Source organism: Lycorma delicatula, chromosome 5 (assembly GCF_047948215.1).
Source record: "Lycorma delicatula isolate Av1 chromosome 5, ASM4794821v1, whole genome shotgun sequence".
NCBI classification, from domain to species: Eukaryota; Metazoa; Arthropoda; class Insecta; order Hemiptera; family Fulgoridae; genus Lycorma; species Lycorma delicatula.
Window position 1 is genome coordinate 134,576,273 of NC_134459.1, and position 23,331 is coordinate 134,599,603.

Here is a 23,331-nt window from a genome sequence, read left to right on the forward strand (position 1 = left end):
ACCTGGGGCCTTGCCCCTACCTAAACTGCAGACAACTTGACGCATTTCAGCATCAGTAATCTCCAGGGATACTGCAACCCCGCGAAACTGAACAAACTCACACCGCACTCACAGATGGTATGCGGTTCTCCAGCTTCACTGTCGTCAAGCAGCAAATCGTCAAGTAATTCGCGTAAGATCTCAGATATAACTGAAATTATCCCAAACCGGTTCGAGAGGGCAAACAGAAGAACGTCCTTACGTTGTTTGTGTCCCAATATTCTATAGACGACTCCCCAGGGATCCTTGTTCCCCTGCTCATGCACAAAGGAACACCAGGAAGCCCTACTCGCCGTTCGAAGTTTGTGAAATTTGAGATCTACGATTTCTGTATTCAGTCACAAGAACTGCCCGCCGTTTAGGACCTCCCTTACATTGAGAAGCTCTCTGCAAACGACTGACAGCCTGTTTCAAAGCTGATAATTCCCTTCTCCACCATGGAACAAGCCTTTCTCGACCAGAACTACGGGGAATTGAATTTTCGGCGGCGACAATAAAGGCCGCCGACGAACGCACTGACAGGTCCTCCAAATTCAGAATCTCTAGATTCCGATACAGAAGTCGAAGCCTGGCCAAAAGAAAATCAACAAATTTTTTTCAGTACATATGCCTACGCAGAAAATGACCGTGCTGAACTGCAATGTTACATTGGTAGCGCTCACCCAAACCACCCTCAATCTCATAAAGAATCAATCAATGATCACTTGAGTAATCATCAACCACCTTCCAGTTACAAAAATTGTCAGGGACAATGGTAATATCAATGTTTGTTCTTCCAAACAGCCATCGCCCAGCTACATTAATTACATAAGTGGGCAACTCCTCAGGTACATTAAATACCTGAACACCACGCCGGGCTAAGAAGCCCTAATTCACTGCCATCATTGGTGAAACCGCTATGTCACAAAAGTGACTTAGCCTTTCACATCTGCACCAATAAGGATTGGACTAGTACCAGAAAATCGAAGGATATTATTTCAGACCTCAAGACGATGATTAGCAGGATCTCTATATTGAAACTGTGAACTTGCAATATACAGATGCAAGTTCAGAACATCCACATGGACCACAACATGATGATTATTTGAGAGCTGTCAAATGAAGACACAATCAATCCTCTCTTCTGCAGAAAACAGTGGACATACTATCTGAACCAAAATAAAACCTTCCAATGAGTAAAAATCTTCCAATGAGTAAAACCTGGCAGTTCACCAGATATAATGTATGGGTGCTGTAACAGAACAAAATCTAACCCTTGACATAGCGCTATCTCACCAAGCTCAAGTTGAACATCGTAGGCACCCTGTGCATTTAAATGACCACATCTGACCATTAAATATTGAGTTGTAATACATTTCAACGGCTCTCAGATAGTGTCCACATTCTTTACTATTGACAGAGTACTTGTAGTCTTTTTGAGAGTGCTTGCAATTAATGCTAGTCGGATCCTCTGATGTCTTAGGACACTTATCACGCTTGTACCCATCGTCTCCACAATGAGCACATACTGCAGAATGATTACCATACAATACTTGACCATACCATATTACTATGACCATACTTGCAGTACTTAAAACAATACTGGACATCTAAATATTCCTTAACTCAACTAGAAGAGAAGTCTATAAAAAACCTCCTCCTCCTCCTTAGTGAAGCTGTTAAAGTATTATTTACCTCAAAGTTATGGAAACAACAAAAAAGCACTAAAATAAAATAATTATTAAAAAACAAAAACCTGACTACTAATTGCAAACATCTTCACAATTGTTTGATAATACCATAAATAAAACACAAACATGAAAAAAATGAACTTCAAAAAAATAAGAAAAAGAATTCACAGAAACTTGAAAATGTACTACATACAAGCATGAGCTAAGGTTCTTTAGAATATGAGAGAATGTATTACTTTTTACTTAATTTCTCCAACCAATTTTCTTGAATTTTCATGTTGATGTTTTCATCAGATTGATATCTGGCTTAAATAAAATTTTCCCATTTATGTGTGTCACTTTGTACTCCCTAGTTTTAAAATTTAATATAATTTGAAATCTTTTGTAAATTTTCATTTCTTACTAATTCATAAAGTTAAAAACATACAATATTTTGTTGTGAAAACACTAAAATAATTAACAATGTTCGGTTCAGTAAAAACATGCTTTAAAATAATTGTGACATTAAATTGTAAAACATATATTAAAAATCACAAAGAGAGATGAATAAAAGCATAATTGATATACAAATGTACAAAGTATGATGTGTATGCAAAAATAACAGCTTTAAATTCAGTATAAAATAACTCCCAACATTCTTTGAACTGCATGAGGGTTTTATTGAACTTAACTATTTTTAAGAAAATGAAAACTAGGTTAGAGATAGATTAAATAGTTCCTGTTTTTGTTGCAATCCAGTTGTATGCAAGGTGAAGGAAGCTGCTATAAAAGTTAGGAAAGAATAGAAAATGAACTAACAAAGCGGGAATTAAGCTGCTTCTATTAATTACTAAGCACCTACAAGAATATTCAGTACACAATCTGGAAAAAAAAAAGAAAAGGGATAAGTGTGGATATGTGTTGTATTGCAGGTATAAAATGTTTCCTTAACTCAAAAAAGCAAGAGATAAAAAAGAGGAGCTGAAATATTTGACAATCACCTGTCAAAGTTGGTAGTTCAATTAGTAGATCAAAAACCCAACATCTTTTCACATTTGAATAATTACAAAAAAAAAAAAAAACATATAAACAAATAAATATGACAGGTCAACATCAACTATGTTATTCAATTAAATTCATTTTTAAGGAATTACCTATTCATTCTAAGATGGGTGCCACTAATAACAGTGCTCCATTAACAGAAACTCCATTGAAGAGATAATAATTAGCTTTAAAAGCCTTTGGAAGAGCAAATTCTTTTGGTACTAAAGCACCAAAGCCCACAAAAAAAAAAAACTATTCCTCCAATTAATGAGTCTGATAAAGTAGCTTTATCACACCTACTGATATCATGAGATTATTATGCTATCAGCTGAATAAAGCAGCCAACTGAATGACTTGTAATTACTGTTGTGAGCTGTGTATCAAGCTATAGCAATCAGCTAGAACAATTGTTGATCTGACAAATACCTTTTGCTGACTCAACTAATGTTTTATGTTCAGGGGCAAAGAGTTCCATATGCTAGAAAAGCATCAGATGAAAATACATCACTGGCTCATATCCAACAATTAGTTAAATATTCCCAGAAAAAAAAATATTTTGAGTTTTTTTCACATTTGAATGTTCTTGTTCATTACTTTCAGTAGATGGTAAGTTGAAAAGTGATGTATATATCAAGATTTTGATGGAAAGGGTTGTGACACAATTTCAAAACAATTCCAACAAGATTTGGTACCATTCTGTACTGCCAAAAGTGAAAAACTTTTCAAAAAATGAAACATTAAAGTACTCTCATGGCCAGGTAACTTCCCAGACTTAAACCTGGTTGAAAATCTTTGGGCAATAGTCAAAAAATGACTCTCAACAGTGAATTGTACCATAATTGAACTTATTAAAGCAATAATATTGGTATGGCTTCATGATGATGAAATAAAAAAAATGAGAAGTACTTTGTTGAATCGATGCTAAATCATCTACGTGAAGTGATTAAGAATAAAGGAGGACACATTCATTTTTCTAAAATTGTACTGGTATGATTCTTTTTTTCTAAATAAGGTTACTTTTTATTAAATAACATTGTGTTCGAATTAATTTGCAAGCTATTGTATACAAATAATATATATATATATATATATATATATAAAACCTTGTTTTTGAATATCTTAATGCAAATTTTTTTGAAAATTAAAAAGAAACTGAAAGTGCAGTAAAAATCTGAAAGTACTAAAATTGAAATAATTTATTAAATAACAATAGTATAGATGGAAAAGTTTAAAATCTACTTTTTGTTTTGTTTGCATTTTACTTGTGTGAATGGGGAGGTGTATAAAATGTATTGTAAGGTTTGAAAAGCATCTGTAATATACTGCAATAAGTATAATAGCAACGTCCTCCAGAGTATGACAGCAGCTTAGGTGTGTCACTAATAGCGTTTAAAATGAACAGATTTTCTACAAACACCAGTTGTATCATCAGCCATCATTATCACTATAGGACATATATATTACAATGACATCTTTTTATGGAATACTACTTGGGATTTTCTTAGCATACATTTACTGTCAGGTATTAAAATTTATGATAAGCCAGTATTATCAATGAAAAAACTTATACTTATTAAATCTGTTAATTATAATAATAAATTTACAGTAGGTATTATGTATAGTGTATAAAAATCATATTGCTTAATGATTCATGATTCAATTAGAATGTTTAAAATTATTTTATACTTAATTGTATTTACAATTTTTTTTGTACTTTTCATATACATTAAAATGAATAACTTAAATCTAAAAAACTAAATGTAAACTTAAATGTAAAAACTATTTATGAAATAAATAATAATTTAAATGAATAAAAAAATATATTGATATAAGTTCTTATTTCAGTATTATTTTCCAAGTAATATTTATCTAAATAATATTACGTATTACAACACAATTATAGGCAACTAATCAGTAACTACAATAAGCAGTACTTTTTACCTAAAACATGATTATAAAATATTATTTTCTTTTGTTTAATAACTAATAAATTAATACAAAATTATTATCATTGTATATTTAAGTTAATAATATATCTTATTTCATTTTTTCCAAGCTGTTTTCTTTAATGGTAGTTATAGTTGATGAAAGTATCAGTTATTTTTATTTTTATCATAAATAAATGAATGAAAATGTAAAAATTGACAGTTAATCAAAAGTTTATAAACTAAAATGACATTATACAGTTAAACATCACAGCAACAACTTATTTTATAGAGGAACATATATACATAGTGAGCAACATACTTATTTTATTGAGGAAGAAGAAATTGCAACAAGAATGAATGAATAAATTGACTCTATAATGGTATTCTGCAACAAATTTAATGTGTACAAATGTAATAAAACTAAATTCCATACTTGCTGGATTAATATCACAAAAAATTACTTAAATTATAATAATTCATATTTGATCTCTGCTCTATAGAAGAGTCCATCAAGTGCTTAATTTGTAAGAACTCTTCAACATTATTAAAAAAAAATAATTTTTAAATCTTTTAAAATTTATATTATTTGTTAATGATTTAAACTCATAGAGAACTTATAGTACAGTTGTAATTCTATGCACTGGCTTTTCCATGCTCTTGTTTTATAATCATTCATAAATTGACTATTCCATATAAAAATTAATAAAACTTGGTGAGGTTGCTAATTTATTATTCTAGTTGTTTAGGATAGCCTCAAATATTTAAAAATTGATGGGGTAGTAAGTTATTTTATTCATTCATGCAAGCAATTATCTGTTCTCACTTAGTTTGCTTTTTTGGATTAGAAATTAAGTTTAAAATGTATGAAAAATCCCAAACCCAACCAGAAATCTAACCCAGAACCTTGCTTACAAAAAGCAGAGATGCTACCATTTTGTCATGGGGCTTACCAACTTCATGTTGAAATTGGCACTTAACACTTTTGACTAAACATATGAAAAACATTTTTAAATCATTTGACTTAATAGTTTTCAAGAGGCTTACTAATTAAATAGTTTACAAAATAATACTTTTTTTTTAGAAAATGGCTGGAATATTTTGAATCATTATAATTTGAATTCAAACATAACATGTTTACTCCATGATCTGTTATTCTGAAATGATCTCTACCTATATCTACCTATATTCTGTTCTGAAACTGCTACTGACCAGAATAAGGGAGCTATCTTTAAACCCTGAGTAATATTAGCTCCATTCAATTTTGGTCAGTGGTGTTTATTGATTATAAATATAAATTTAATTTGTTTAATCTCCTTCCTAAAAAGTTTTGAAATAGAGTAAACTAAAACTCCAGTATATTTATAAGTTTGGTAAAATTATATTTCATACATTGCATGAATTATAATTGCAAATTTAAAAAGAAATTTATAAACATTTCCTTTCACTTCTACAGAATAATAAAATTACCAAAACAAATAAATAATATTAAAGTAACATAGAACTATATATACCCATTTATAAGGTGTCCTTTCCTTATTAATCTCAAAAGTAGTAATATTACCTATCCATAATAATATTATAATTCTTTCTGATAACTTACAGTTGACTCCACTGATGTCTATTTATGGTCTGTTGATTAACAATTAACATAAAGTTGATCTTTCTGTTAAAAATATAAGAGTATATACTAAAAACAAATTTTAAATAATTATTAAATTACATTCTAGTTGTAGAATGTGATTTTTACATCTTTCAAACTTATTTAATATTTGATAACTTCTATTTCCTACATGAAAAAAGAGCTCACAAGTGAGAAAGATGATATGGTCATTAGAACAGAAGGGAACGATCTCCTTAACTTACTGGGATGGAATTGTAGAAATATTTTGAGTTTATAACTTTGTTTTCTAATATTATATACATTAAATTCTGCAAAAAAATAATAGATTGATGTAAAATATTTTTTCTTTTTTTGTTTAGCCTAAATATATTATCAAATGTGATTTTATGTTAAATATTACTATTAAAAAGAGGTTAATAGAAAATTATAAATAAAGTGTGTTAATTTATTAATGAAACTAAAATAAGTTAGATTAATATAGTTATTGAATAATTAAAATAAGTTTTTTTTTTTTAATTTGAAGTAAATTATTGTTATAAGATTACAAAATTATTGTTAATAATTATTGTTTTCAAGATTATAAAGAAACAAACAACAGTACTGTTGTTTATCCTGCACTAAAATAATATGTGGCTTTGTTTTACAGTTTTAAAAATCTTTTGTTTTGAAACTTATTTGCAAATCATTATGGAAATCAGAGACAAGACAAAAACGTAGTTAAGAATGTTAAATATTGACGCAGCACTTTTTTTTCAGTATTTTGTAGTTTTTCTCCTTTTCTCTTGTTCATACCATTTCTTTTATTCTATATCCATTCTTACTGATATTCAACAAATTCATTTTATTCTAACACAAAGAACTTTTTTATCTGTATTAACATCTTTCCTTTTAATTATTGTGCCTTGTAGATTCAGTGGCTAAAGCACACAGCATGCTATCTGAATTTTGCACACAGCAGATTTCTGTTATCAGTTTGGTAACATAAAAATAAAATTTATCCTAATTATAACTGTGTAAGTCTAATGCATTAAATTAAAAAAAATTATGTTGAGTGTGAGATTTAATCAGATGTTATTCAAAATTACATTGTTATGACCATTTACAAACAAATTTTCTAGAGATTATTAGAATTAAAGCTGTCAGAGATTGAGTAATATTTATTGCCAGACATTTAGGAAAAGTCTCAAGTGAAGTGGTTTCCTAAAGTCTTTCTTCACTGAGTCAAATAAATAGTTGCATACTATCAGGCCAATCACAGTGAAATGCAAGTGACATTCAGTCCAACAAGTGAAATCTTCATTCTGTTCACCAGAAGGACTAGCTAAAATTCAATGTCATTAATCACAAGTAAAGGAACTCTGATTAAGCCAATCATACTTGCATCATAACCAAAAAGAAGGCTGGAACAGATTTAAAGCAAAAAATTCTTATATTTTAAAGAAAATTCATTATTAACTAGTTAATAATAATAGATAATTATGAAGAAATTGGTAAGATGCATTAGTTAAAAAATGAATAAATACAAAAGATTTTCTCTGTTTATTATATTTTTTTAACCTCTTTTAATCAATTTGTACCCTATTAAAGCATAAGCAATTAACTTCTTGTGCAGAAAATATGTGAATAAATCCTGTTTTAAGTAAGTTGTATAATTAGTAGTAGTAGTTGATGACAAAGTATTCTCATATTATCAATATGACTATGACATAATTTTAATATGATTATTCTATTTGTGTTAGAATTCTACACAAAACATTTATCATTATGAAATTACATTTTAATTTTCTAAAGATGTTATTTTGTTCTATTCAAAAGCATTTAACTGTTATTTTTAGTGATTCCTTTTTTTTTATTCGCTGTAAGTAAAATAGGGATGATTCTGTTTGAATAACTTTTTAACAAAATAAACTTTATTTTATTTGTACAATAAACATAATGTATAAGCAGGTTTTAATATACCTAAATGTCAGCTTTTGCTGTAAATACATTACTTAAATTAATAAGCTTTTTCCTTGAATTTGTTTACGAACAGAAATTATCTCGCACATTCTGATGAATCAACTGTTTTTCAAGAATTTTAAAAACCCACTTTTATCTGGATCCTGCATGAGAAATGTTTCTTCTTGATTTATCTTTAATGTCAAATTGTCTTTAAAATTAAATTTGGAAACACTCAGAGGTGGTCCTTCTAAGGCGGGTTAAAGTTTCCGTACACTTGTAATCATATAAAAGAAAATTTTGTAACAATTAAGCTATGATAATTACCATTTTACACTGGCATAATTGGTCATAATATAGGGTATAAAAAAAAATCAGGGTTTAAAAACTATCTCTTAAATTTGAGTTACAGTAATGAATTACAAATAAAATGAAACAGTAACTCTTGCAGTTTTTCCCTACAAATGTTTAATGCAAGCATCTTTCATCACGCAGCACATATCCAACTGACAGGAGAGTTCACCCTACACTTTAGCCAGTTCTGTGTCTGGAGTAATGTACTGACAGCTGCTTCAATCCTGCGCCTCATAGAGCAATAGATAGTAGAGGCACATACACAAGAGCAGTTAGTTATAAAACCCCAAAGGGAAAAATCACATGGATCAGATCCAATAACTATGGAAGCCGCTATAAATATGCTCTGTCATCAGGACCATCTCAACCGATCTAACAGTTGAAGAAAATGACATTCACCCAATCCCATGTAAAATTATACTACTGAGGAAGAGCATTTGTTAATATTTTTGGAAATTGCTATAGTATTTTGGGGAGTGACTGGTCATCCATTAGATTGTTTGTAACAATTTAATTTAATTAACATATCTAAATTTATAACAGTTACCATAATGTAATTGTGCAGTATTTCTATGCAGTTGTCCAGTTTTATTGTTTCAAGATATTCTTTATCTACCGTGTATACAAAGATGTATACCACATGAAGTTATTCTTAAGTCAGATGTTTAGTATCAGACATGGTTTTTCCATACAGATACTAGACTATGCTTCTGGTTAGACTTCACTTCTAAAATATTCAGGGTTCCTTATGAACGCCTAATGAGCAACTATCTAAATCACACAGAATACTAGAAGGAAGAAAGGAAGGCAATAATATTAAGGGGAAAGGTTGTTCAGTGAAAAAACAAATGATCTATCTGCAGACAGACTGTGATAGGAAAAACAATTCTTTTTTTTCTCATTTAAAGGAGTTCTTCAAGGTTCAAGGATATCCAGAAGGCAATATATATCCATATCTATTCTGTCAACAATCTAATGATATAAGTGTCTCAGGGATAAGTGTATTCATGAGATAAAGTGTGTTAGAGTACACTTACTCAGAATCAGAGAAACACATAACTAATTTTACATTGAGCAGCTCAAATATATGCTAAAGCAAAATACTTTTCTACATCTTACTGGGAGTAGACTCAGAACTCCTTTAGGAAAATCCTCACTTATACTCATAATTGTGTGACATATAGAAGTATACAATTGATCAATCAATGTTTCGGCAGATAGACTGGTATCTGATAAATAAGATGAAGGCTAAATTTCATTTTCATCTTACTAGATAGATTCCTTTTTAATTCATTTTTAAATTATAATATTGTTCTGTGTTACATGTAGATAGCATTGCTATAGTCTGCACCATTAATGCAGCAGTATGATATTTTGTTATGCTAGAACACAAAGAGTGATTGTGTTGTGTTATTTAATATAACATGTTGACTTTAAGGGCATACTAGGTAGAAACAATAAAAACAACAAAAATATGAAAAACATTTTTTAATAATGTAGTGAAACCTTTTTTATATTTTTCAAACAAGTAATAATAGTAATAGTAGAATCTACAAGCAAAAGACATCATTGGCCAATATACATGGATGGAAAAAGAACTACATGACAATTCATAATTTTTAGAACATATAGAAAGCTAACTTGTATAATTTTTATAAGGTTTTGAATTTACCCATCTTTTATTATGTACTCATGTTTCAGGTTGTAGTTATTTATTTAGATTTTAATTACCTGATAATAATTTTAATTAACATACTTTTATTTTAATAAAGATATTACTATTTATTTCAGGTGGTATTTTCTTCACCATCACAATCTTTTCGTGAAAAGCGAGAATCTGATGCTATGGAAAGCCAAGTTAAACCATCAGTAATTACAGGACCTGGAGGAGCTAATCCCTATGGAGATTTACTTAATACATTTTTAAGACCTCTTCAATATCTAACAGAATTTTTTCAAAAAGTTATTCAATATATTTCACAGATTGGTCATAATATCGTCACTGGTATTAATAATAAGTTTACATCAAATATTCCAATGTAAGATATACATAAAATATTAAAACTTTTTCTGTATACTTTTTTTAACACTCAAGTTATTATGCATAAATGTATATTTTAATAGAAAATAAATATGTTTTAATAATATTAGAATAACCTTTTTGATTACTTTTTCCTTTTATATATCATTTTACTTACTGATCTATAATTATGGTGTCTTCTACAGACTTCTAACTATACAATAAATGTACTAACTATTGTATTAATTATATGAGTTGTTTTCATTGAAACTTCAGCCAACCAGTTCTGATTCAGACACTGGAATTAAATTGACCAATGTACACAGGTAATATGGATCTAGTTTAGTTTTGGGAGGTTAATACAAAACAAGATTTGAGGAAACCAAGAAATGAGAAAAAACTTGTTAGATTTTGCAAAAATCTTAGAAGCTGTAAGTACATAATAAAAGGAAATCCATCTGTAAGCTAATACATGTTCAAAAATTCAACTAATTACTGGATCTTTTTTATTACATATATCTTTTTATCATTAATATTCAGCAGTTAAAATGATTCCTTTTCACTTGGTGAATGACTTTGTTAGAGAAGATTTAATTCTAAAGTATCTATAAATCAGCTGTTCAGTAAAATATATCAGAAAAAAATAGAATAATATCAAACTGGTGATCCTAGAAGAATTAATTTCTGGTAAAGTGAGGAAAAGTAGCCCTATGGTACAATATAGTCAGTCATCTGTGATTGCTTTTTTTTTATCTTGTCATTTGACTGGTTTGATGCAGCTCTCCAAGATCCCCTATCCAGTGCCAGTCGTTTCATTTCAGTATAATCCCGTCATCCTACATCCCTAACAATTTGTTTTACATATTCCAAACATTGCCTAACTGCACAATTTTTTCCTTCTACCTGTCCCGCCAGTATTAAACCGACTATTCCAGGATGCCTTAATATGTGGTCTGTAAGCCTGTCTCTTCTTTTAACTATATTTTTCTAAATGCTTCTTTCTTCATCTATTTGCTGCAACACCTCTTCATTTGTCACTTTATCCACCCATCTAATTTTTAACATTATCCTATAGCACCACATTTCAAAAGCTTCTAATCTCTTCTTCTCAGGTACTTAAATCATCCAAGTTTTACTTCCATATAAAGCTATGCTCCAAACATATACTGATTTCTTTAAAAGAATTAGTAATTATTGAGAGAAAAGTATAGTAAGTGGCGACAATAGTGTCAAAACAGACATTTTCATGCATTATTTTTGTTTTATCTTCATTGATGTACACTTATTGTTGTAAAAGTTTTAAAGTTGTGGAAATTATTTTTTAATCATTGTTTATACTAAATTGTAAGATAACAATATTATTCTTGGATCAATTAAAATATAAACAAAAATTTTAATAATTTAGTAAAACAATAAATTAAATTAGGTATATCCACATGTAAGATATGCTTAACGTGCTATTGTATATGATATGCTGTATGCTATATATACGTATATCATACCTGTATAAAAAAAATATGCCTTTATAATTTGTGAATATCTAATAATAATTAATATGTTCTATTTCAGTCTTAATCACTCCATGTACATGATTTGGCATTGATTTAACAAGGGTACTTCTCATTTTTTCTATTTCTTCATCATGAAACCTAGCAAAAAATTCAATTCATTTTAAACAAAAAAATTAATAAATATTAATTTTTACAAATATATAGCATAAATATACAAATACTCAAACTTTCATGCAAGATTCGTGTAAAAAAACTTGAACAAAATTTAAAAGGCACTTATTGCTAAATGGTTTTAGAAAATTTGGATTTTGTTAGATAAAAATTAATTTTTTAAAATGAATAAACTATATAAATATTAACATTCATTAATAATAAGCCTTTATATTTTAACAAAATAATATTCGTATTATTAAAATAAAAAAATAAAAAAACAACAGTATTAATTTTGAATGTATGACAAAAATATTTTATAAAAATTTGTTTGTTTGTTTTTAAATTGATAAATGATATAGTACAGATAAGAATAATCTAGTGTACTCAACAATCTATTGAGTCAATATGGATCTACATCAGTAGTTTTAATGAAATAATTGAGAAAGCAAATTACAGTATACCAATACTACACATTAATATTATTATTAATAGTCTTTTTATAAATAGATATAATAAATAGCAGGCATACAGAAGTGGCCTACTTCTTGTAAATTTGCCATGCAACACAGAATATTAATTCGAACATTAATATGTTTTATAGTTATATTTGTAAGTACACATTTATTCAGTAATACTAATAAATTAGTATTAATTACAGATAAAACATTACAAATAAATTTACAGAATTATGAATAATGTTGTTAATGGTAATGACATATGTTAGATTTATGTAATGAATAATATAAAATAATTTCTTACCATCATAAATGTTATAAATTAAAAATGATGAATAACATTTCCTTTTATTGTAAGGTTGACTACAATATATATATTATTTTATAGAATAATAATAACAATAATAATTACATATATATAACATTGTTTTATATGTATAAAAAATAAACATTAAGAAATAAAAAGGATTCAGGGCATTTACTTTTCATATTATTTAAAATAATTTTTTTTTTTTTTAATTCAGCCTGGGCTATTGAAAATTCCCTAGCTTAACTGTATAACTTATTCAACATGATGATTCATTCAATCCAGTGAAATTATTTGAACAAATTGAGGTCCTGTTTTAATTCAATCTTTTGGCATTTTATCTGCATGTGATGTAATTATCCAACTAATATACCTGTTAGAGAGTATCTACTGAAAAAGTATTTAAAAAAGATTCTGATAGTCTTTATACGCATGCCTATATAAAAGGGTTAATATCCAACATATTTCAACTACGTATCACATAAAAACCCTTTTTATAAATATATTATTAATCTTGACATGAGAGTACAAGACACTTGGTTTGTTAAATGCCATTAGTTTTTCTTAAAATTAATTATCAAATTATAGTCATCAGAAATAACATTTAAGCTTTGGATCTGCAACTACTGTTAATCTTCAATACTATCTGACAGTAAAGCAGTATCAACTCTATATTGAATGTTATGAATTCAGTTCAGAGAGCTTCTCGTGTCAATATCACTCAGAGCTTCTTGGAAAATTAACTCTATTCTCTGCTTGGTAAGTTAATATTCAAGACAAAACATTGATATTGTAATTAAAATGTTTTATTATTTTCTGTTAACAATTGCTTATTTATTTCAGCCCTTTGTATTCAGTATGTCTATATCGAAGCCAAGTGGTAGTAAAACTAAACGAAAAATCGCCAACGAACATAGAATATTCCAAGTAAAATGGGAATTGGAATATTTTTGCTATGAAGTAAATGGTAAAATAATATGTTTGATTTGCAATAGTACCATTAATGTACCGAAGTTATATAATATTAAACGTCATTACGAAAAACATCAATCAAAATATGATAATTACAAAGGATTAATGAGACAAGAGAAGTTGAAAGAGCTCAAGTTCGGTATGAAAAAACAACAGTCAATATTTAGTAAAGTATTGCAAGAAAATGAAAAGGCGGTACATGCAAGTTACATCTTGTCCGAGTTGATAGCTAAACACTTGAAGCCTTTTACTGAAGGTAAAAGGCTTCCTTCATTTCATCAAGAGATGTCTAATTAAAGCTGCAGAAATTGTTTGTCCTGAAAATTCGAATGCTTTTCAAACAATTTCTTTGTCTCGAAATACAGTTGCGGAAAGAATTACCGACGTGGCCGCCAGTTTAAGTGATCAGATCAAACAAAATCATCTAGTTTTGAAAGTTTTTCCATCGCCTGTGATGAGAGTACGGACATTGGTGGCATAGCTCAGTTAGTTGTGTTTCTTCGTGCTTGCGACAAGGATTTAACCATTTTTGAGGAATTATTGGAGCTAATACCGATGCATGGTACTACTACAGGACATGATATATTTAATAGTATTTTTGAACTTCTGCAAAAATACAATCTACCTCTGTCAAAATTAAATTCTGTAGCTACAGATGGCGCTCCTTCCATGACCGGAAAAAACAATGACTTCGTAGCATTACTACAACAAAAACTTAGTGAAATTCACGGTTCAAAAATTCATCATACGCATTGCATTATACATCAAGTACTATGCATGAAGGTAATCAAAATGGAGAATGTTTTGTCATATATAAAAAAAGTTATAAATTTTTTAAGATCTCGAGGCTTAAATCAACGACAATTCACTGCTTTCTTAAGTGAATTAGATAGTACATATTCAGGTTTATCCTACTATAGCGAGGTACGTTGGTTATCTTGTTCCAAGGTTCTCAAACAATTCTGGGATTTGAAAGAAGAAATATGTAAGTTTTTATAAAATAAAAATCAAGATACAAGCTTGTTCTCCGATCAAATATGGTTGCAAGATTTATCTTTTATGGTTGATATATTCGTTGATATTGGCCCACCTAAAGTTAAGCATTGTTTATTTGGCCCAAGTTAGCTTTTGAGTTTTACACCCCTGGTCTACACCATTTCTCATTAAAAGCCAAATTAACTGATCATTTTTAATCTTGTCAAAAAGCCCTTTTGAAATCACTGAAACAAACATTTAGATCTGTACTCATGTCAAGACACCTCTACATCAGTGTATATACGTAAATATATATATATTATATATATCTATGAGCCTATATATAGGCTCTGAAAAAAGCCTCTCTGTTGCTCATTTTATTTTTTAAACTAAACTACTTTTGTTTTCTTAGGATTTTTTAAGGCATAAATCACCTTCTTCTCCAGAATCTCAAGACCCATCCCATCAACTTCAGAAAATTCTGGATTTATACCAGTGAATTACTTCTCAATATTTCCTATCAGTATTGTACATTTGCTTAAAACTGAATTCATTTTTTTTCATGGCAACCTGTGAATGAATTTTACTTCCAATTGCCCATGTAACTGTGTTACATCTCTGGGACTTCTGAAAGTTGTTACATGTGTAGAACTACATCGTGGTACAGTTTCTCTGTATGGTACCTGTGCAAATATTTTTGTATTTTTAGTGAAATTATTTTATGAGTTTTACCAGAAATTTTATTTCCCTTTTAAAAATATTTACAATGGATTTATATTTGTTAATAGAATTACTCATTAAATTGTCTTTACATAACTTTTTTGAAACAATGAATAGCTTTGGAATAAATTTTTTAAACATTTTTAAGTAATTTTTCTGTTGATTTTTGAAACACAATAATTAAAACTAGTTATTACTGTTGGTTTATTTATATTGTTGTTATAATTTTCTCAGTTTCCAACAATAAGGTTTTAAGTTTTTATTTGAATCTTTATTGATAACCCTTTTATAGTAGTAAAAAAAAATCATAATTGCATGGTTTATTTTCACGTAAGTGTTTAACATAAAGTTTGTTGATAAAATAAGTATGATTATTATGAGCACTTTCATAATGCAAGTTGTAAGGAGATGTTAATATACATACTAACCATCCATGCCTGAACTTTATTATGTAAATGTGTTTTATTATATAATAATGCACATTATATAGTTGAACTTTAAATGGTGATATAAATTTAAACGTATATGTGTTAATATGATGGGTATTTAAGGAAAAGCCGTCAGATGTACCAAAGGGAAAAGGATACAGTTGTTTAACTTAGTGACATTTCAGTTTGCAACTATTTTCCTATACATCTTTCATGTGAATGAAATCTCAGTTAAATTTAATGAATAGCTAAATCATTAAATATTACTATTTAATCGAATCACATAAAGTATAAAAAGCAAAAGAAATATAAAATAATAATTTTTAAACTAATCAGATTTTAACAATTTTAAAAATGTTAAACGATACTTATTTCTTTATTATTTTTTTTAATTATAATATTAATGTGTTATGAATGTAATGAAAAATTATTGTTATGGTAAATTTCAGTAGCAATTAAAAGTCAATTGGTTCTGTATCAAAAAAAAAGTTTTGTTCATAGATGCCAATAATAAATGGAAATACTTTTTAAGGTATTAACTGTTTATTATAGTAAATGGAAATGCATAACTTTGGGAAATTATTTTTAATGGTAAATTTATCAGAGTATGGTATAGGAGAGCTACTAGCAAAATTGCAAAAAAAAGTAATAATAGTTCTATTCTATCGCATGACAGGTTGAGATTAAATCACATTTATAAATAAAAAAAGTTAATTTACTAAAAAATAGTTTTCAGACACATCTTCAACTAGTTTTACATTTTTTTTTCAAATTCATTAAATTAAGTGGTATAGTTTTTTCTTCATTAATCACATTGTTCCTAACTGTTGTTTTATTTCTTAAGCTAATTGTTGTTCTTCAGATTATTTCTTTTAAATTTAAGCTCATTATGTGATTAAGGTGTTGTTTTCTTGGTTTAGAATTGTTTTATAAGGGTTTATCTTTAGACATAATTATTATTATTTCTTCATCAGTATTTTAAATATCTTAACTTTTAAATAGCAAATCTTGACAGCTGGTATGATGACAAAATGTCACCAGTGTCAAGTAAATATAAATGTTGAAAAACTGGAGGAAAAATATTATTTTCAAATGAGAATTTTTCTGCTTTTTGTCAGGAGTATTTGGATGTAATGTGTACATTGAGCTTATGAAAGGAGAAAAAATTGTTAAAGCGTGTAGATCAATCTGTTTAAACATCCAATAAAAAAAAATCTTTCAGGAATTTCTCTCTTACGTTATGAAAGGATCACTAGTTCTAGTAGATGTGATGACTAGAAAATATTAAAATGCTATTTTTTCAATTGATCCTGATGTTGAACATCTTCAACCAAATAGATTTGGCTGTTTCAGGAAAATTTAGATCTTGTATATAAAAAAAAAATTAAAATTTTTTTGAGTCTGCAGTTTTCACAGTTTGGAATTAGCCTAGAAGTTCATTCAATTTGAATACAGTAGAAAATTATTTATAGTCTGCCTATAAAGAAAACTTCAAAAGAGTAGACTGTATGGCAGAGAAAAGCTGACTACTGCTGAAATAAAAATATTATACAATCATTAAAATGTGAAAGAAAATTTCAGAAAATTTGTAAGTTAGGCAAAGAGGATAAAAATATTAATTAAAGTCATCAGTGATCATACTAATAGTAAGTTAGATATAAATAGTTAAAATGTTAATGTTCTGTGATCAGTAATTGTGAAGAAAACATTTATTTGATCCATAAATTTAAATAAAAATATATTTGTAGAATTTTGACATATTTTATCAAACAGATTTCAGGCTACATTATTTTAGTGCAATGGTAAATATCAGTTCACTAAAAAATAAAATAAATATTTATACAGAGTTTTTGTTAACATTAAACAAATAGTTATAAAGATACAGAAGTCCAAACAAACAGCAGAGCCTGGACTATTGATTGTTCTTATTTAATTTACAAAAGAAATTACGTTAACTCTTCTGCAATAATATTTTCAGGTACCTTCCATCTTTAAAAGCAACTAATTACCTGTCACAGACGTCGGTGAATAAACTGTTCGAGATAATGTTAAAGTGACACTGTAATAAGATCACTTCCATATGCTATGAGTTTCCTGTTCTTCTGTGTAATCATTTGTAATTGATTTTTCTTTACAGATAAAACTATGACTAATATAAATTTACTCCAGAAATTTATTTTATTGCAATATCAAAATTAAAATGATACTGACTGTTAAATAGATAGAGTAAATGTATATGTAATTTTTGTAGTTATCACACCAGTAATAAACCTTTCTCAAGAGTATGAATTAAATGAATATTACTATGTTTTTCTCAAGTAGATATGTCATTACTAGTGTATTTTTATTACTACAGTATTTCTGTTGTCTGCAGTGTAAAATCTCATTTTGTTAAATGATAAACTCTTATGTGATGATGAAATTGTTTAAATTGAAAACAAAAAAATTATCCATATGATATTTGATGTGTTGTTTTAAATATTTTGTAGGTTACAGCAGCTCTAAAAAAATAATGATCGTTATCTGTGTATGTGTATATGAAATTTGAGAGATTTTTGAAGCCAATTTCAATTTAAGACTTGTTCATATGGTGATAGATATGACAACTTATTCAATAACCATTTCATAATTTCAGACAGCTGTTCAATATCCAATTAGTAATTTTATCTTGAAAAAGCATTATAAGCAGCTATTTGAGTATAGATATCAAACTATAAAATTTTGCAAAAAATATAAAAATAATTACCATTAACCAAATTAAGAATTTTAAGTAACAACAAATAGAAAAATGTATTCTTTAAATGAATACAAAAACTATACATGCAGGACTCAATTTCATCAACTGTTAAAATATTGTGATTTTTGTGTTGTGGTAGTTTGGTATATTAAAATTATCTGAATTTTTTCCCAGTTTCAAGTCTCCCAGAAATTAATATTTTTATGTTCATATATGAAACGTTAGTCTGAAACATGAAGCTGGAATTGAAAATTATATAGATATTTATAATTGGAAGCTATGAGACAGGTATATTTGACAAATATGCAATGAGAAAAATTAACTGGGATAGGGACATTAAGTCTATTAAAGAGTATGAAAGACAAATGTTTTGAAACCTGTAAATTCTGCAATTAAAAACACATCCATTATGGGTGGAGTATGATGTATTATTCAATTTTCTGTTCACTTCAACCAGTGCTATTTCACGTTTCTGTTACAATAAGATTAAGTTCCTTCACTTAGAACTTATTCTTTTGTTTAAAAACTTCAATCTGGATGGAAAATGATAGTGTTCTGTTATTTCTAATATATTTATTACTGAATTAACCAAGATTTAATTTAATATTAATATCATTCAAGTAATTAATGAAATGTTGCTTTTAACAACTACTAATATTCATTTTAAAGAATAAGAGGTGACTTCAAATTAGGAAAAGTTTTCTCTTGAAAAGAAAATCTTGGAGCTCACAGGAAATAAACCATGCAACATATTTATGTAACTAACATGATAGGCTATTCTTATCTACTTCTCAAAAGCTTTCAAGTTTTCATGTTAATTATTTAATGTCACAATGCATGAGGCAAAATGAAGCCTAACATTCATAAAGTTTAAATATTTAATATGTAAATATTTCCTAAACAGTGTTTCAACAAGTTATTTCAAATAGTTTATATAACAGTATAAAATTAAATATATCTTCTTAGATATTTATATTTTAACATCAGAATTAAAATAATGGTTTCTATTTGTTTTGCTAAAAGTTTAAATAATCTGTTGCTGTAATAAGCCAGATTATGATTTTAATTTCATTATGATACGTTATGAAGCAAGGTAAACTCTATTATTTGTCTATATAATACCATTTATCTAAGTTTTCCCTTTTTTTACATTTAAATAGTTCTTTTTTTCTTATTACAATAATTTAATTGTTAATGTTATTAACATTACCTAATAATGAAAATACTTGTGTTTAGTTTTTAAAATTAAAAAAACCAATAATAATAGTTTGTCTATTAAAATATTTCATTATATTTAAATTTAATAATCTCATAATTATTTTAAATTTATTTTTGGGAACTTGGGTTCAATTATTTAATTCTACTTTTCTGGCGAATATATTTAGAATAATTATATTAAAGGGAAAAGTATGATGATCATGTCAAAGATAGGGATTAGGTTTTTTGTAAATCTTTACAATTTGGAGTTTAACTAATTCATCTAGACCAAAATAACAAATTTATGTATGTATGGAAGTAAGTATGTTCACAGGTGAGTTGAATTGCTATTGGGCTTATACCTAAGCCTTGACCAACCAATTTTCTTTAAATTTGACTAAAATATTTCTATATATGGGGTATTGAAAATATTCATTTTTTTTTTAATTCATTAAGGGGGGTAGGGAGATAGTGCAAGAAAACAAATTTCAATTTTCTTCTGAGGCATTTTAGAGAAAATTTTATTAAAGCAAATTTATTACCTACAATGCATATATAAATAATCCAAAACATCAACCCCCACCTCTTAAAATTGAAATATGTGATTTTTGTTCTTTTGCTCCCTTCAGTTTAAATATTTTTCAAACATCTTTTGAAAGTTTATACTTGATATAGAGAGCTATCAAGAAATGTCTATTGTTTTTTTTTTTAATTACAGACTCCAGACCTAAAATGCAAAAACATATTTTTGAAAATTCTTTTTTTCATATTTTAGCTTCTATTGAAGGAGATGTTAGATTTAGAGAAAAATTTACTTAAGCAAATTTGTTAAGCGTAATCTATGTGTTTTTTTTAGAAAATGTTTTCTTAAAATTTATTACCCACCTCTAAAAAATATTTTTTATTTTTTTTATTTTTTTTTTATTTTGGTTCTAACTCTTAACTTTTGTTATTAAAAAAATTATTCTTTTTTCACTTAAAGATCTATTAAAATTAAATAAATTTTGGTACCAGACCCAAAATGAGATGCAGTTCTTTTTATTATATTTATAAAAGTTATACTTTATCTTTTCAATATTTTTAAACAATTCTCCTTTATATTATAATTTTTTTGTTAGGGTTTACTTCTTTCTTAAATTTTTCCTAAATATTCTCCTCAGAGTAAGGAAGACACCGAGTAAAATCATAAATCTTTTAATTTAAAATTTGGTAATTTTAATGCTTAAATCTTATTTTGTTAATCTGTAAATTACAAAGTAATATGAAAACATTTCCATTTTTTTAATGGATTCCTAGAAAACCACCAACAGGAGGAACCTAAAATTAATGAGTATTCAGTATTTTTCAGTTATTGTATTTATACAGATAGGTATTTAATTCTTTTATGACATTCAGTCTTCTGCACTTTTAGGTTTGATTTAGGGAAAAGTGTTAAAAAACCTTGGATATAGAAATTCACAGTTCATGTGTAAGTTAACTGGTCTTTATCTCCATTTTTGTAATTCTTAATAAAACTATTCTTCTTTAAAAGATACCACAGAAGTTCCGAATGCCAGTATGGTTTTACAATGGCGCTGAGGAGGTGATACTCAAAGAAGCAATATTTTTGTTAAGGAAACTTTGTAGAGTTATTTGTACTTGTGGGCTTGCCCAAGATTTTGTTTTCTATCTGGAGGCTGTACAAAACAAAATAGTATTTAGAGTGCATGTAGATGGCTCTTAGACTTAACTAAAAAATAAAATAGTAAGAACGTACTTTATTTACATTAATACAGGAAACTAAATCTTACCAGGTAAATAAAAGATTAATGAATTACACTTTACAGTTCTACATTAAATTATTTAATAATTTTTTTCTTTGTTTATAGGTTGAAATTCTTGGTGGTAGCTGGAATCATATTCAGAGTTCAACAGCAGCATTGGAAACTGAACAATTGTCTCAATATACTGTTGATGCTTTACAGATAGTAACTTCATGCATAACACCAAGAAATTTTCGACGTCCTTTGAGATTTGGTAGATGTATTTTAAGTCAATTTTCTAATTCTGATTTGAAGGCTAATCTTATATATCCTAAATTAAAAGAGTTTATAAGAACAGTTTTAAATAGAACAATTGCCGGAGAGCATACATATAGATATAAATTAATAAACAAATTTATAAATAGCCAACTTAGCAATTGGGGAAGGTATGGTACCTATAATAGAGGTTACGGTGCTTCAGAATATGGTAATTCATTTGCTGACAATTTGAATTCTGTGACAACAGTAAATAGATATGAGGCATATGGTGATGATACATATCCATGATTCATTCACCTTTGTCTTTTTGAACTCATAAATTGGATAAATTCACATAGTTGCCGGCAAGCACATGTGCTATTCATGATAAAACCACGCATTAATGAATTTATCAGATGATAATTGTAATATAATATCAAGTCAAATCACCTTTTGACAGATCATTTTAAAAAAGAAGAACAAGTATAACACAAAAAAAAGTAGTTAAGTTCCATTTATTTTTGCTGTAACTTAGAAAAATAATTTTAATTTTAGTTCAGTTAACTATATTTTTGTGTTTAATTTACATTTAAACATAAAAGTCTAGTTCATTTTTGAAGTTTAATTAATAAATAATTAACTAAATTTAATTAATTTAAATATTTAATGATTATTTTAAACTTTTTTTGAATACTACAAACTTATTTTTAAATTTCAAGCTGTAACTTGAATAAGTGTTAAGCTGTAAGTTGATTATTAAATATTGGTCTATTATGTTAATAAATATGTTAAAAATATAATTCCTTATAATTCCAGAAATAAGAAATTTAGTATTCATATTTTATATTTTTATTTAATAATGAAATTAATAGAAATGCTGGATTAACTATTTATATTATTTAATTTTCCTTATTTATTGTCTTATGAGAAACTGTTAAAGGATTACTTTTTGTTTTAGTAAAGGTAATTTTGATTTTTGACAATTTAAAATTAGTTAATTTAGAAGAAATTAACTTTTTTTTTTAATTAGAAGAATAAAAATTAGTTTTATGATGCATGAATATGTTCTTGAATTAGCCAAATAGTCCAATTATTGATAGTGATGGAAGGAAAAATTTTTATGAAATAAAAACTACACTGGTATAACGTTTGGGGTTCTCCCATTTCTTAATATTATATTAACTTCTTAAAAACATTACATTACCTAAGTCCATATTTGAATTCAAAATAAGTAATGATTTTTTCCAGTGCATGCTAGCAGGTCCTTTCTTCTTCCTCTTTCC

At 27.4% G+C, this 23,331-nt stretch overlaps 2 protein-coding genes across 2 annotated transcripts; both read left to right on the forward strand.

Moving 5' to 3' along the window:
* Positions 1-4,031: 4,031 nt before the first annotated feature.
* Positions 4,032-10,729, forward strand: LOC142324545 (uncharacterized). Its single transcript, XM_075365381.1, has 2 exons — positions 4,032-4,254; positions 10,365-10,729. The coding sequence occupies exons 1-2, from the start codon at positions 4,198-4,200 to the stop codon at positions 10,614-10,616; spliced, it is 309 nt and encodes a 102-aa protein (XP_075221496.1). The 5' UTR covers positions 4,032-4,197; the 3' UTR covers positions 10,617-10,729.
* Positions 10,730-12,657: 1,928 nt separating this feature from the next.
* Positions 12,658-22,582, forward strand: LOC142324546 (uncharacterized). Its single transcript, XM_075365382.1, has 2 exons — positions 12,658-12,866; positions 21,917-22,582. Exons 1-2 carry the CDS (start codon positions 12,816-12,818, stop codon positions 22,355-22,357), a joined length of 492 nt encoding a protein of 163 aa, XP_075221497.1. The 5' UTR covers positions 12,658-12,815; the 3' UTR covers positions 22,358-22,582.
* Positions 22,583-23,331: the final 749 nt, after the last annotated feature.